This window comes from Fopius arisanus, unplaced genomic scaffold, assembly GCF_000806365.1.
Source record: "Fopius arisanus strain USDA-PBARC FA_bdor unplaced genomic scaffold, ASM80636v1 scaffold00140, whole genome shotgun sequence".
In the NCBI taxonomy this organism is placed as follows: domain Eukaryota; kingdom Metazoa; phylum Arthropoda; class Insecta; order Hymenoptera; family Braconidae; genus Fopius; species Fopius arisanus.
Genome location: NW_011887879.1, coordinates 64,661 through 80,829, shown reverse-complemented (window position 1 = coordinate 80,829; position 16,169 = coordinate 64,661). Strand labels below are relative to the sequence as shown.

Here is a 16,169-nt window from a genome sequence, read left to right as displayed (position 1 = left end):
AGCATGACAATGGAGGAGGTATTCGCTGAAATTGAAAAATTCGAATTTTTCGAAAAAGTATCAGGGGAACATGAGGATCGAGGAGGTATTCAATGAAACTTAAAAATTCGAAATTTCCAAAAAAAGTATTAGGGGAGCATGAAAAACGAGGAGGTTCGTTATCCTATTAAAAAAAGCAGAGCACTGTCATGGCGCCCACCACAAGTGTCATGGCGCAATGCTCATGGGGCACTGTGCATTTATTCAGGATGAATCCACACGAGCAGTTCCATGAGAATTGACATGGAGAAGTGCATCAACGTCCCGGCCGCGGAGCGGCCGGGGCGGCGCTAGTGGGTCATAAAGACGCCACAATCCTGCCCCAGAGTACCTACACCGCAAAAATCGCATCCCCGAGACTCCGCGAGTACCATGGTAAGTACCCGTGTGTTTACTTAAGTGCAAATGAGTGCGGGAAGTGTGATTTTCGGGCAATTAGATGCCGCGAGCACGAAAATTGGCAAATGGCGTCGCTACCTCGCGATATGACGCCATACGGGAGACTGATGGTTGAGAAAGTCATCAGTACTTCTCAACGGCTACCTATGCTCCCTAAAGCTACCTGATGCTCCCTAGTGTTACCCCATAACTATCTAATCGTTTTAAACAGATTTTGGAATTTAATTTCGCCACGAAAAGGCGAAATATACGGGATGAGGCATTCCACGCGGCTCGGAATACCCCTCTCCCATGCTACCTATGGCTGCCTATTTTCTACTACCTAATCGGGAAAATACGTTACCTGAGGTCTCCCTACGTCAGGGAACCCTTTTCGCTACCTATAACCGTTGGTGAAACAATTGCGGGGTTACCAACCTCCTTAGCGCTACTGATTTAGCTAGACGTCTCGGGGGTATCTACCAAACCCTCGGATCACGCTACCTATCTGAGGAATCAAGGTATCTAAGACCTCCCTGCATCGGAGGACCTTTCCGCTACCTGAGAATTTAATTGCACCCCCGGTGTGATGGTGGTCCCGTAGGTAAAGCAGATTTTGGTTAGGGATCACAGATTCCTCTACCAAAACCCCGGATAACGCTACCTAACGAGGGAAATAAGCTACCTAATGACTCCCTAGACCTGCGGCCCATTTCCGCTACCGAAATGGTCATCCCGCTAGGTCAACTGCTACCTAACTGCCAAATATTCCGGATTTAGTAAATTAGTAAGAATCGGGCTACCAAATCGAATAAAGTCGTTACCGAACGACTGAATAATGCTGCCCAATAGAATTTAAGCCCTACCTACTGATCGGTAGGAATTATAAGGTCGTATCTCTCTCTCTCGCTCGAACCCGATTAGAATCCCCTGCAGTTTCCTATCTTTCCCACCTGAATAACATAAGTAATTTAATAAAATTAAAGGCCGTCTCTCTTCAGTACTGCGTTATAAAATTCCCATTTATTATTGTTCCCTGTATATTTTATTAAAAATTAAATCCTTCTCTTTTGGACGAATGCCAGTCGTATGTAAAATGTAGACTGAGCAATCTATATTAATTACAAGGTTCCTAATGGACAATATTCATTTTTTTTGTCTGGTCAATAGTGGAAGAAGTAAGGATATCTTCGATTGGTTTTATTTTGCCTACCCGAACCCCCGTCCTTGTAAATACCCAAATAGTTTAGTTCAGGTTCTTGAAATTATTTCGAAGTTTGATAATTGAGGCTCTCGTCTACGAATCCACCCCGCTCTCCACGACCCGCACACTGAGCAACCGAGCAGTCCCGTACCCTCGTCCCTCCACGGCTCTAGGTTTAGTTTCTGTTGATAGGAAATTCTGGGGGGTGATCAGTGAGAAATGGAGTTTTGAATACGGTTTGAGTTACGGTTGCGGTTCGTCGATTCCGCGTACCTAAAAATCGGCTGGCGCCCCAAACACATTTTTAAGGATTGGAATGAGCCGCTGATTACCCCCGGAGTTTCGTTTAGATTTCTATGGTTTTGTCGTCGGAATTGCGAGAACGAAGGTAATGGTTTTGGCCGTGTTTTCAGATATCGATAAAATTGGGTTAGGGTTTCGAGTATTCGCTGAGGCTATAGAGGAAAAATCATTACAATATAAATTATAAGCGTAAAGGCTATGCGAATTTAGTCCGTTAATGCCCTTGAAAACGTAGGTATAATGGGAGCGTAGTACGATGGTAATTTCGTACTGTGCAGCCCCCTTCTTGTGAAAATTTTAAGTACTTTTTAAGTACTCGTCGTCGAAAGTGAGTTCCCGCCCGGTGAAAATTCGCTATAATGGGGTAAATGGTCGCGGAACAAGTAATATTGCCAAAATACCACGTTACAACTTATATGTTTTATTGAATATAATTGTGGATACATATAATTTAGTTTATACAGGGTGTCCTAGAAGTACGTGCCGATACTGAACCGGCATTAACAGGGGGTGAGTCTGATCCAAAAAGTCCTTTACCACTTTTGGATCGGAAGCACCCCTCCAGAGATATTGGGACAAACAGGACAGCCAATGGCGCTGCCGCGTTAAGCGGCAATATGTCGGTGTGGCTGTCGCGCTCAAGTCATTCCCCTTCGAGGCAGAAGGAGGCGGGATCAAGTTGCACGTTCACCCGTGAGCGCGAAAGAGAAGGCATAGTATTTCTCTCTCACTCTGTCGCATCACTCCGCGGCAATGTTTTTTGCGTTATCTTATAAACAATTGGGTTTTTGGGATTTTTGCATCGATTAGAATTTGTTGCGAATTGAATTTGCAACAAATTAATCTCATGTGAACATCACATAACCCCAATGGTTTATTTAATATTAGCAATAAATAGTTTGATGGTTTTTAAACGTTATAAAAAAACCATGGGCCCTACGCCATTTTTCCATCAGAGAGTTTTTGTTGCAAATTCGATTCGCGACCATAGCAAACTATCATCCACGCTATAGCGTGGATGTAGTGTGTATGTTGCGTGGATGCAATTTTTGGATGAAAAGCAGGTAGAAATCGATGGAAACTGATGAAAGAATGATGTGGGATGAATAAGGTGGATTATTTGATGCATTTGGCGATGTTTGTTTGATTATTTGGGGATGAATTATAAAAAATATATAACGGGCAGAAGTGAGCATGAAAACAGCGTTCGAAAAATGCCGAGAGATGGCGGCAGGGTTATATTACCGACTTCGATAACCGAATTGACCGTAGCCGTTTAGTCGCGGGCCCCGGGGCAATGTGCATTTGGAAAAAATCTAATTTTTTTATTAACATTTCAAACTTTTTTCTTCATAAATATGTAGGTGGTAATTTGGTGGAATTGAGGAGAACATTAGAAGAATTTAGGAGTAATTAGTTTTGAATTAATTGAATTTTCTTTTTTGTCAATAATAATGAGCAGAAGTTATACTTACAAAAATCAAAAATAATTGGAATCGATAGAGAGTAAATTGGTGGTCATTATAATTAAGGTTCCATAATTTAGGAGTTACGACGCGCCCTTCTCGTTGTTGGTAAATTTTGGAGACTTTTACCACTCCCCCCCCCCCACAGTTTGCGGCAGACTTCGAAGCTCCATCTGAAAAAAACACGGTCGATAAGAGGAAAAGTGACAAAATGGCACACTTTTCCAGGGCCGTCTGGGGCTCCGAAGTGAGGGGGCCAAATTTTCAGGCCCCCTTCGAAAAAAATTTGAACGATTAAGGATTTTTCATTTGAATTTATAGGGGCTGGAATAAAAGAGTAGTGGAAATGAGAAATCCATTTTTATTTATTTTTTTAACCAAATAGGCGCATGGCGGAAAGGAAGGGGGTGGGGGCATGGATGCGAGGGTGACACGGGTGTTTGGGTATCGGATGAATCCGTCGGGAACAAATGAAGGATTGAGAGTGGCATGAGTGTGGCAGGGTAAAATAAGGGGTTGATGGTGCAGTGAGTGCATGTGCGAAAATGAAGAGTAGAGGCTGGGATGAATGTGGCAGGGTAAAATAGGAGGTGATGGTGGAGTAAGTGCAGGTGGGAAAATGAAGGATTGAGGCTGAGATGAGTGTGGCAGGGTAAAATAGGGGTTAATGGTGGAGTGAGTGCAGGTGGGAAAATGAAGGGCTGAGGCTGGGATGAGTCTGGCAGGGTGAAATAGGGGGTTGATGCTGGAGTGATTGCAAGAAAAAAAATGAAGGGTCGAAGCTGGGATGAGTGTGGCAGGGTAAAATAGGGTGTTTATGGCAGGAGAAGGGGTATTATCGCATGCTAAACCCTCATTTCACCGGGAGGCACCCGTCCTAGCCTCAACCGTCCATTTTTCTCGTGCACCCTCTCCACCATCTGTCCCCTATTTTCCCCTGCCACACTCATCCCAGCTTCAAACCTTCATTTTTTTCCTTCCATTCACTTCACCATCAACCCCCTATTTTACCCTGCCACACTCATCCAAGCTTCAACCCTTCATTTTTTTCCTTCCATTCACTTCACCATCAACCCCCTATTTTACTCTGCCACACTCATCCCAGCCTCAACCCTTCATTTTCGCACATGCACTCACTGCACGATCAGCCCCTATTTTACCCTGCCAGACTCATCTCAGCCTCAACCCTTCATTTTCCCACCTGCACTCACTCCACCATCAACCCCGATTTTACCCTGCCACACTCATCCCAGCTTCAACCCTTCATTTTCCCACCTGCACTCGCTCCACCATAACTCCTATTTTACCCTGCCACACTCATCCCAGTTTCAACCCTTCATTTTTTTCCTTGCACTTACTCCACCAACAACCCCCTATTTTACCCTGCCACACGCATCCCAGCTTCAACCCTTCATTTTTTTCCTTGTATTCACTTGACCATCAACCTCCTATTTTACCCTGCCACACTCATCCCAGCTTCAACCCTTCAAAAGTCTCCCAAGTTTACCAACAACGAGAAGGGCGAGTCATAACTCCTAAATTATGTAACCTTCATTATAATGACCACCAATTTATTCTCTATCGATTCCAATTATTTTTAATTTTTTTAAGTATATCTTCTGCTCATTATTATTGACAAAAAAAAAATTCAATTAAACGAAAACTAATTACTCCTAAATTCTGATAATGTTCTCCTCAATTCCACCAAATTACCACCTACATATTTATGAAGAAAAAAGTTTGAAATGTTAATAAAAAAACATAGATTTTTTCTAAATGCACAGTGCCCCGGGCCCCGCGATTAAACGGCTACGGTCAATTCGGTTATCGAAGTCGGTAATATAACCCTACCGCCATCTCTCGGCATTTTCCGAACGCTGTTTTCATGCTCACTTCTACCCATTATATATTTTTTATAATTTATCCGCAAATAATCAAATAAACATCGCCAAATGCACCGAATAATCCACCTTCTTTATCCCACATCATTCTTTCATCTGTTTTCATCGATTTCTACCTGTTTTTCATCCAAAAATTGCATCCACGCAACATCCACGCAACATACATGCAGCATACACGCTACATACACGCTACATACAGGCTATAGCGTGTATGATAGTTTGCTAGGGTAGGCAATAACATGAAATGTATTATCAAAGGGGGATTTCGTTCTTTTTCCGCGCAATTAATTTTTCTAAGTCTTTCAATAAAGGACAAAATACTCAGACAGAATGTGGTGAAGACTCGACTTATAATAAGAATATAATATTGGGAAGTCTTTTGGAACATAAGGAAATATTCTTCAAACACAAGGGTTGACCATTCGAAAAAGAGCAATCAAGATTTCAATCAACTACCTGTGGATAAATCGACAATTTCCTTATTGGTATTACTATGAACAACGCGAGATGAGCAACCATACAACTTCTTTACAAGAGAATACTAATAATTGTCATTATTCTGTGCAATCCACAAAACGCTCAAGAAGACTTCGCCAGTTTTTGATCATGACATTCATGGGCGTTGCATTTGAGGGTGAAAATATTTATTGCGCAAAATGCGATCAATAACGTAACGTTCGGATTTTTCTTTCTATGAGTCTATTTTCAAAGTTACAATAAATGGAAGAGATACACGGAGAGAAAATGTACCTAACTTCTAGTTAGTTTTTCCTGAACGGCTAGATAATTGTTACTAATTTAATAATAAAAATTGTTCGACTGCATCAGATATTTTTCACTGATTTTTTCTCGCCGAGTAAAAAAAAAATAAGAAATACGAAGGACAAATAAAATTTTGGGCATTTATCGTTCATCGAATAGATTTGGCTCATTTTTATCTAGAAAATGGTGCATATGTGCGACTTATTAGGAAGATAATTCACAGAAATTGACCTGTAATATTCCGCTAAAACCGGAATCTGCCCTCTCCAAGATAGCCAGCAATCAGGAAATCCATGCAATAATAGCACGAGAGGTTTATCTTTCCTTCCAGCCTCCACATAATGGAACTTAGTCCCCTGAAGCAAATAATTACTTAAATAAATTCCCTGTAAATCATTTTCAATATCCTCAATAACAAAAAATTAAATAATACTTTTTATCGGAAAAAAGTTATAGGTTAAAACCCCTTATCTCTATGACAATTTGATTCCTGAGAATATTGAGATCACAATGCAAGTATTTTCATTCAAATTCTATGTGTGCGCTCTTGATAGTGGCATTCGGAACGTCATGATCATGCAAGCGAAGATAATGCACACATCTAAATCTTTGCAAAACAGTGATTTTTTATAATTAAGCTTAAAAGTGCCTTGAAAAAGCAAGCACAAAGTGTCGATAACGACTTGAATTGCCGCAAGAGGTGAGTGTGTTCAAAATTATCCATGCCTGATACATCGGTCTGCTGGAAGTCGTTTTCTAATTCTAATTCAATTTCTGTGAGTGTGGACAATCAATAAAATTTTCAACATCCTGATTGATTATTTTGATTTATTTTCACATTTATACTCTCCCCATATATATTTGCCATATAAATTTGCCATATATATTTGCACAGTCGGCCAATCGTGCAGATTCCTAGTGTACCCCTTTGTTACACTGATCAGAAGGATACACTGCGTCTCCTACACCCGTCCTTGCTGCTCAGAAATTTTTGAGTGAGCGTTGTTCCTAAGTGGTCACTTGTTCAAGTACTAACCCAACGAAGCGTTGCATAGATTGGCTGGCCGCCGGAATCAATATCTTATATAATCGCCCATCCATTCCTATCGGTTAATTTAATTGACTATTGTTCTCATCACCATGCTGGCCAATCGACGTGCAGTAGGGTAATCAACCCAATAAATAGATGGCTAAGGGAAATATGATCGTCTTCTGTACGTTGAAAATGAATATGTTGTATATATGAGATAAGTAGAATTAATACGCCTGTGATTATAAAAATATAATATAAGTGAAATGTCGTACAAATTCCTAGTAGATAGACGACTGGACCAAGAGATGGATAGATAGATAGTTAGGTAATGGATTTATTGTTCAAAATTGTGAACCAAGTAATTAATGTAAAATCAATGCAAGAACATAACATAGAATAAAATGAAGAGAAAATGGAAGTGTGAACGATAAGTGAAACGTAAAAAAATGATTGGAAAAGAAGTCAAATTCTTGAAGCAGAGTACTCTGGTGGCAAAATCGCCGATGATGATAGAGGCGACGCAAGCTCAGTTCTAGGACTCCTTCTTCCTGCCCAGAAGCCAGCGTTTCAATTGAGCTTCCCACAGGCGACAAATATTCTCTGATGCTAACAGGGGTGCTGTTCCTCGGGTCCAGCAACTGATAATGTAGCCGCATAGACCTCCGTCCAGAAATTAGGGACCACGAATGCCTGCTAGACCAAGAGAGCCGTCTTCTAGAATACGAAGCTTCTGGGCTGCAGTTTAATAACAATTCAAACAATCTAACGAGCTGCCCGGTGACTGATTTTCTCTATTATTATTATTATATCACATTGGGGTGCGGGTGTTGGCGTAGTTTGTAGCTTTTCTCTGCGTGGAATCCGAAGGCTCATGGTGTTGACAAGTAAAATAAGTAGAATAACCGGGGACTCGAGCAACTATTTCCACACCCTCAATTCAGTTAAATAGAGAGTACTCCTCGTCTGCGTTTCCTCTGTGGCCGCGGCTGTCAGTTTCCTTCCTTTCGTTATGGAGTCCTGATTAGGTTATAGTGCTAGTATATGAGTGTTAGAGATGGAGCAAAAAATAAATAAGAATAAGGTTCTAGTGCTCTCAGTCGGGGTCGCTACACCTATCCTTCCACTCGGCCTCCCTGCCCCTGATCATTTTTTTTCATACCCTGAAAACTTTACAGAGCTCCGTAATTGGTCTCTCCTCGAGCAGCTCTACAATTGACTCTTCCTCTTCCTAGCCTTCGCCAGCTGATTCCCCCCCCTCCCCCCCCACTACCGGCAGTCTGCTATGTGCTCTAGGTTTTCTGTAGCCACACCATATAGTCCGCAGTTGTCAAGGTCAAATCTTCTATTACCAGCCCTTTCGACATTCCCGCATCTGAGTTGCACCCACATGACTTCATCTCCCCATGACACCCCTCTTATTTTCCAGTAGCAGTATTTGTCATGCAGCTTTCTCAAGAATTTGTAATACGGGCTGAACATGGAGTTACGGATTTTCTCCACATCGCCAACCCGGACGCCCTGCCTCTTAATCATTGCATAGAATCGTGCACTGACCCCCAGTCTCCAGAGTTTCTGGAGCAGCAAGTTTCGATAAACCGTATCGAATGCTGCCTTCAGGTCGATAAAAATTGCGTAAACTTTGACTCCTCTCTTTTTTGAATCCAGATCCCTATCAGTGAGTTCAAGATAAATTTTCGTTCCCTTGTTTCCCTCATCCTTTTGAAATCCTCCAAAGCTTCTCCCTTAGCTTCTCCTCTTCTTCCAGCCATACATTTACTCGTCTAGTCATGATGTTACTTAGCAATTTGTAGCCTAAATTTAGTAACGATATCACGTTGTAGTTTTCTACTAAATCCCCCCCTTATGTATTGGGAAGATACGAGCACTTTGCGGTCCTGTAAGTAGCGTCCCAGACTCCCGCCCCTTTTGGAGCACCTTCTAGGATTCCTCCTTTCAATTGTCGGTTAAAGTCTTTAGGAATTCCCCCGTGATTCCATCGTCCCCCGCCGCTTCCCCTTTCTTGAGGCATTTCAGGCCTCCGCAAAGTTCATATTATTAATATTCCCACATATTCCTACTGGTCTTGACTCGGAGATCTCCTGTAATTTATCTTACCTTTGGTTTCTGCATTCATCCCCCAGCCATTTCTTAATCATTCCCATCATACCCTAATTCTTTCCCAACTGGCGTCCAAATCAAGTCCTCCACTTCTACTAAGTCAATTTCTATTATCCTCAAATACTCTACGTAAGCCTCCCCACACACAGGTTTCCAGATGAGCTTTGCCTTGCCCTCTCTGGTTTCCCTCGTTTCCCCTTCGGCCCCGGGGTCTTCGGCTTCAAGCGTCTTCCCATTAGGTCCTTTCAAAGTCAAGGCAATCCCTAAGTGGTCCGATTCAATTGTAGGCCAGATATTCATTTTCTCTAAGCCGCCCGAATCCTCCTCATGTAAGATTAGATCAAGTACTATCCCCTCCACATCATCACTATTCTGCAAGGACATGACGGCCACCAGTCCCAGCGGCCCCTCAGTGCCTTATAAGCCACTACCAGCCGGTCCATATCACAGACCTTTATAAGTTTCCTCCCCTCCTTAAGTATTTTCTTATCGTGGAATCTTTTCTGGAATAGCTCTTCTTCCTCCACCGCTTGTATTGTGTCCACTCTGGCCTTAAAATCCTCCATGATTATTATGCCATTTCTTGCGTCTCTGCTTCTGTCCATTTTGTAAACTATTTATTCCAATAATTGAGCTATCTTTACATTATTATACCCTGCGATCAGACTGCATTTCCTGCTTCCTCCGCTAGCTTAACTTCAGAGATGACTGCCCAATTTGCGTACATATTGACTCTCACACTGTCCCCCAGAGTACACCTAATACCCACGAGGATTTCCCCTTCATCCCTCCCTTTTTTATTTTCTGTAATAGCCTCCTTTTGGCCTCTTCATCAGACCTTCCTGCTTGGAATTGATTGCATGGGTCTCCGATAGTACTATGATATTATATTCATTGAGATACCTCCCAGACTCTCCTTATTTTATCTCCTTTCAGCCCAGCAACATTCCAGCAAGTGGCCCTAATGCGCGAGTTTTCCCCACTATCCCCATGTAATCACTGATTGTTATCCCTATTTTGATTTATATTCTTATTTTTACGACCGGAGGGCGATTTACGACCGCCTTCTTTGCCTTTCTTCGCCTTCTCGCCTGCTTCTCCTTGTCAATCAACTCCGCACGTTCCACATTTCATGTGAACCTGACGGTGTTTAGCCCGATACTCTGCTGGAACCCTACGATTTTTGGCGATCTTCCCAGCTCCTCCGCCCATTCAGCCAGTGTCTGCAGGAATTTCCATATGTCACTCCTCCTCTGCGTTACATCGTCCTCTAGCTCGATTCCGCATGTCTTCGGTCTCAGACGAGGTTCTCTTTTTAACAGTGAGCTTTCCTGCATGTGGTAGGCTACCCCCAGTAGGATTCTTCCAGAGGGCCTCCAGAACTTTGACGCGCAGCCACAGCGTTGACGAAGTTCGCTGCCTCTGTTCCAGGTTGGCTGTGCAACCCCCTCATCAGCACGCTTCTTCGCTTCATGCTCTTCTTCTTGTATTCAAACTTCAGCAGGTCCCTATATAGTTTTTTTGAAGGTTCCTGTCTCACTGCCAGTGCCTCGAGGGGGTTATTGCTCCCCTCACCTCTCATCACTGTGCTTTTCCATGAAGTTACCATGACTATCGCTTTCTCTTGGGAGTACCCCTCTCGCGAGCATGAGCGGCTCTTTACCGTGGTAAGATCGCTCATGTTCATTGAGCTCCTCCCTATCTCTATTCGGTTGTGACCCCGCCCCCCCCCCCCTCTGTCTGAACCTTGTGGGTCTGGACCTCTGATGGGACAGCCCTACTAGGGGGTTCTTCTCGGGGGTTAATCCATTCCGTATTGCCTCTTCATCTTCACTTTCCTGCCCTGAATAGCTCCGAGTCCCTCCGAATCTCCCTAGTAGAGCTATAGTGGCCATACACTGGCGTGCCCCTTCTTTCCTGAGGGGTCATTTTCCTCTTTATGTTCTTCTTTAGCAACTCCTCAATGGTGTTGAGCATCTTGGATATCTCTTGGTTGTCCGTTGCTTCGCCACTCATATGCCACCTTCAACAGGAATTACATATGTACCAGATTACCCTGATGGGTTCCTCCACCTCCTCTGTGGGTGCTTAGGCTCCTCCTCTCCCTGGGGCGAGTATGAGCAATATGCAACGTTTCGAAAAGGCATTTACCTCTGAAGTCTTCAAAAAGTAATAGTAGTCCCCTTGCCCTTTGTCGCTGCTTTTCTGGGTTCTTTTTGTGGCCTCTCCCTCTTTTTTCCTCGCCTTTTCCCCATTATCCATCACGACCCTGGCCGAGCTTCCATCTCTCCCCTACTAGAAGCTTTCCTCCCGTTGTGTGGCGCCATTCTTCGGAGGTTAGCTACTCTGCTTTTTCAAAGCGACTCCCTGATTCTCTCGTCTAAGGTCACTCTTTCCTTCTGTCTTTGTAGTAGCCGCCTGCTACTAGATAGTGCCACACGCCCTTTCAAAACCAGAAAATAACAGATGGCGATGGGGTGCATGCACGTTGAGGCCACGCCATTACGCAATTATTTCGCGTGTGTGCGATTGGATCGCAGGCGTTTTTTTTGCCGGATTAGTTATTTTCATATTTCTTGTGTATTTTATAAGTTTTTCAATCCATTCGGTTATCATGGGGAAACATACGAAGAGGAAGCGTGAGGATCGGGACGAGAAGATTGAAATTCGTCGGAAAATGAAGAAATTAAGCGACAAAATACAGCGCTTGTATCCTGCCTCGCCCGAAGGTAACTTTTCATAAAACCATCGTTGGATGATCAGGCTCGATCCTAGACACAAAACCATAGCATCCACGGTTTATTTTGGTGGCAGAGTATATCCCTAGGGGAACGACTCAAGAGCCTAATCTCCTTGTTTTCTGTCCTTACAGTTGACAAGCAGAATGATAGAAGCTCATTGAACATGACAGAGACAGAGACGCCGAAGGCATCCAACACTAGGAACGCCACTCAGGTTAGTGACGGTCCACCAGTGCTGGACACAGGAGCGCTAGACACAGTTGTGCAAGGCACTAATCCTCGATTGTTACCCACCCCAGTTTCAAACATTGGGGAAGGAAGTTTGATTGAGGACAATTCAGAGGATCCTGAAATCATTCAGCTCGATCCAGAAGTATTGGAGGTTCAGGGCACGGACCCCTCGAAGCCTCAAGAATCTGAAACAGTTCTTCAGAGTGAACTTGAAACCCGTTGGAATTTTTCGCCAGCCTCGCAGCTGCCAAAGGTGGAAATAGATAAACTGATAGATAGTTATCCACGTACCTCCAGTAAATGTTTATTTGAGGCCCCCAAGCTGAATCTAGAGATTTCAGCTATCTTCACTGAGGCATTAGTGCAAAGAGATAAGAAATTTTGTGGTGCTCAGAATTTGGCAGGTTCTGCTCTTGTAGCACTTGGGACAGCGATCTCTAGCCTACTTGCTGATGAGGAGATCGATAAAATTCATCTTCTTCGAAAACTGTGTGATGCGGGAAAAATGATGACCCAGGTTCATCGTGGTTGTCCCACTACTAGGCGTACGTTCATATCACCTAGCCTGAACGAGCAAATTCGAGATGTACTGGAGGCAACATCCCCTGATCAGTAGCTCTATGGTTCGCAGCTTTCCGAAAAAGTGGAGGAAATCAGGGCTATAACTAAGCTGGGGCAAGACCTCAAGGTGACTCAGCCTTCTTCGAAGACACCGGGCTTTTTAAACTCGAGGGGCCCGTTTGTGAAATTCAAGAAACCACAAGCGGGCAGCAAGTCTCGGTCTCAACCCAAGACACCCAGCCACTACAGGAGGTCGTTCAACAAGCGTTCAAGCAATCCTCAGTCGGCCTCCACGTCGTCAGACAGCCAAAACCCTCAAAAGTCACAGAAATAGGGGTAGGAACCTCTGCAGGCAATCTGAAGCATTTTCTGCCCAAATGGAGAGCGATTGGTGCAGATTCATCGGTTCTGGAATACATACAGGGCTATAGAATTTCCTTTTTCCCTTTCAACTGAATATCCCACTAGAACCTAAATTCTCTAAACAAGTTCGAATTATACTAAGGGGCGAAATCGATAGGTTAACGGCTATAGGGGTATTTGAACCCTGCTTATCCTCTCAAGGGCAATTTGTTTCTTCATATTTTTTAATAAACAAGGCAATCTGTAAAAAACGTTTTATCCTGAACCTCACAAAACTGAAAAAATTTCTGAAACCTCCACACTTCAAGTTGGAAGCCTTAAAAACAGTGGTGAGACTAATTTCTCAAGGAGATTTCGTGTGCAAAATTGATCTTCGAAATGCATATTTTCTAGTGTCTGTGGGTCAGGAAGACGGAAAGTCGCTCCGTTTTTGTATGGAAATGAGGTTTTCCAATTTACTTGTCCACCATTTGGCCTTGCGACATGTCCCTATGTTTTCACGAAGATCATGAAGCCAATAATGAGTTACTTAAGATCAAGAGGAATAATATCGTCTATTTATTTAGATGATATTATATGCATAGCTTCTTCTGCTGAAGGTTGTGAGGCTAATGCACCTCAAGCGGTCAATCTGTTAACCTCTCTCGGTTTCATCATAAATGAGGAAAAAAGTTCTCTCATTCCTTCAACTCGCTGCGAATATTTGGGCTTCATTGTGGATTCCAAGAATTTGACCCTGGAAACACCACAAGGCAGGCAAGAAGCAACGGCTTACTTAGTCGTCTCCAATCGGAGATGTCTTGCTCCATTGGACTTTTTTCTCGGCTCATAGTCTCTCTGATCTCAATTTGCCCAGCTACAGCTTACGGGATGCTCTATACGAGGAACTTAGAGAGAGTTAAACAGACTAGATTGATCATCAATGATGGTGATATTGACTGCTCCATGGTAATTCCCTGCTCGGTACAACCGGATCTCGACTGATGGTGTTCACACATTTTGTGCTCCTCTAATCCTATTAGAACAAGACAACCGAGAGCAACAATTCTCACAGATGCCTCTCTGTCAGGCTGGGCGGTGGCTTGTGAAGGAGAGGCAACTGAGGGTCTCTGGTCGGAAAAAGAAAGAGGCCACAGTAGAAATTATCCGGAACTATTAGCTATAGGTCGAGCTCTTCGATGCTTCGGTGTCACCTTGCTAACTGCGGGACTTTGCTTCGAATACATAATACCACCGCCATTTCTTATATAGACAGGATGGGTGGAACTAGATTCTCCCATCTCCACAATCCTGCTAGAGAGATATGGCAGTGGTGTGACACAAGGAATCTGTGGTTATTTGCTTCTTATATTCCCTCAGAGGAACATATCGAAGCAGATCACCAATGAAGAGTGAACTACATCGACACAGAATGGGAGCTTGGCGATTACGCTTTTCAACAGATCGTAAAGAAACTAGGTCAGCCAGAGATTGATCTTTTCGCATCACGCATAAATACGAAATGTGAAGTTTATTAATCGTGGCACAGAGACCCCTCTGCTTCATCGATCGATGCGTTCACTATTAATTGGTCTGGCCATTTCTTCTACGCTTTTCCCCCATTTGCTTTGATTTTGACCACAACCCGTAAAATTTTACAAGATAAAGCGACCGATATCGTTGTCGTGCCCCAATGGAGAGTCCAACCTTGATACACGTCAACATCGGCTGCCATGTGTAAAGGAGTCAGCATCGATGTCATCAGGGACACAGCGGGGTGGTTTTCTAGCTTTAGTTTGTACGTTTTTATAATCGCCCTTTAGCTTCTGCTAAGGGTTCTTTTACGAAAGCTGTATTGCAGCGGTGATAATCCATCTCAAGATTCCATTGTGTTTAACAAAGTTTATGATATGTTATAGTTATTCTCCTCATTTATGGTCTCAGGGACTAAACGCTGGCAATAAAAAAAAAAATCGAATTCTCTGAACATCTACTAGTCATTCAATCTCGAAGACGAGGCTCGAATATAATGGAACGATCAAACGAACGTACCTGTAAGTGAAGTTCGGCCGTCATTATATGAAGAGCCTCGTCGAGAGATCGCTTTAGCTGCTAGTCGAGATGGGGTCATTCTTGAAGACAACGCCGTGGTGGACATTAAATGTCCTTATACATGTAAGGACGTTCATATTATTGACAGAGAAATTAAAGCATCCAATGTTCCTTATCATCGATAATGAACGTAAGATTCAGCTTAAAAAGTCCGATCAGTATTACATCCGAATCCCAACTTCCGTGTATGCTAGTAGTCTTGGTAGATGCCATTTTTTATACACAGTGACGTACGTCTGTGCATTTCATTGTAAAAATAGATGATGAATTCATGAGAGATGTTGTCTTGAAGATTGAATTGATTGAATTTTATGTTCACTATTTTCTATCTACATTTAAATAAGCATTCTTACTTATAGTGATCTATTTATTTGTAGTGATATAGATAATCAAGCACGAGTCGTACTTGACTAATGGAAAATTCACTTTTCTTCCATTCGGTGTAAGGCGGGGGAACGAGCAATATACTTTGAATATTATTTTTCTCCGTATATAAATTTATATCGAAATTTATTGCATGTAAAGGTTTATTACACTATAAGTGCTAAATTTTCAAAAGATCAAATGATAAAGAAAAAAAATTGCACTCACATACGTCATTTTCTATATCGGTCTTTCCGTTCTTATTTTTCCATCAGTGCTGGTTACCTATTGGAGATGATACAACACATATGCATTATGGAATCGATATAGGAAAGAAAGTCAATAGGAATGTGGTTCAATTTGTTTAAACGTTTAAGTTGTCGGATAATCCGCTCGACATGAGTCCGTACGGATGCGATATTATTGTTGCGGATACTGGGTCACTAGGTAGGCCAAAATATAAGAGAAAAGGTGAACCTTTCAGGTAACTTGACCGTAACTAGTAGCGACAGGTAGTGTTCGGAGAAGGAAAGATATTATAAATCTCACTCAATATGGGGGGCCTATTGCGTGGGACTAAGCACTGAACTGCACAATGGTTACTAAGTGAGGAAT

General features: G+C 42.9%; 1 protein-coding gene across 4 annotated transcripts in view; it reads right to left on the bottom strand.

Moving 5' to 3' along the window:
• Positions 1-16,169, bottom strand: part of LOC105272109 (epoxide hydrolase 4) — a 222,740-nt gene that overhangs the window by 145,667 nt on the left and 60,904 nt on the right. For all 4 annotated transcript variants that reach the window (XM_011314020.1, XM_011314019.1, XM_011314018.1 and 1 more), the window contains exon 2: positions 6,285-6,409. In XM_011314020.1, coding sequence (XP_011312322.1) covers positions 6,285-6,409 — 125 coding nt within the window. The remainder of the gene's footprint in view (positions 1-6,284; positions 6,410-16,169) is intronic.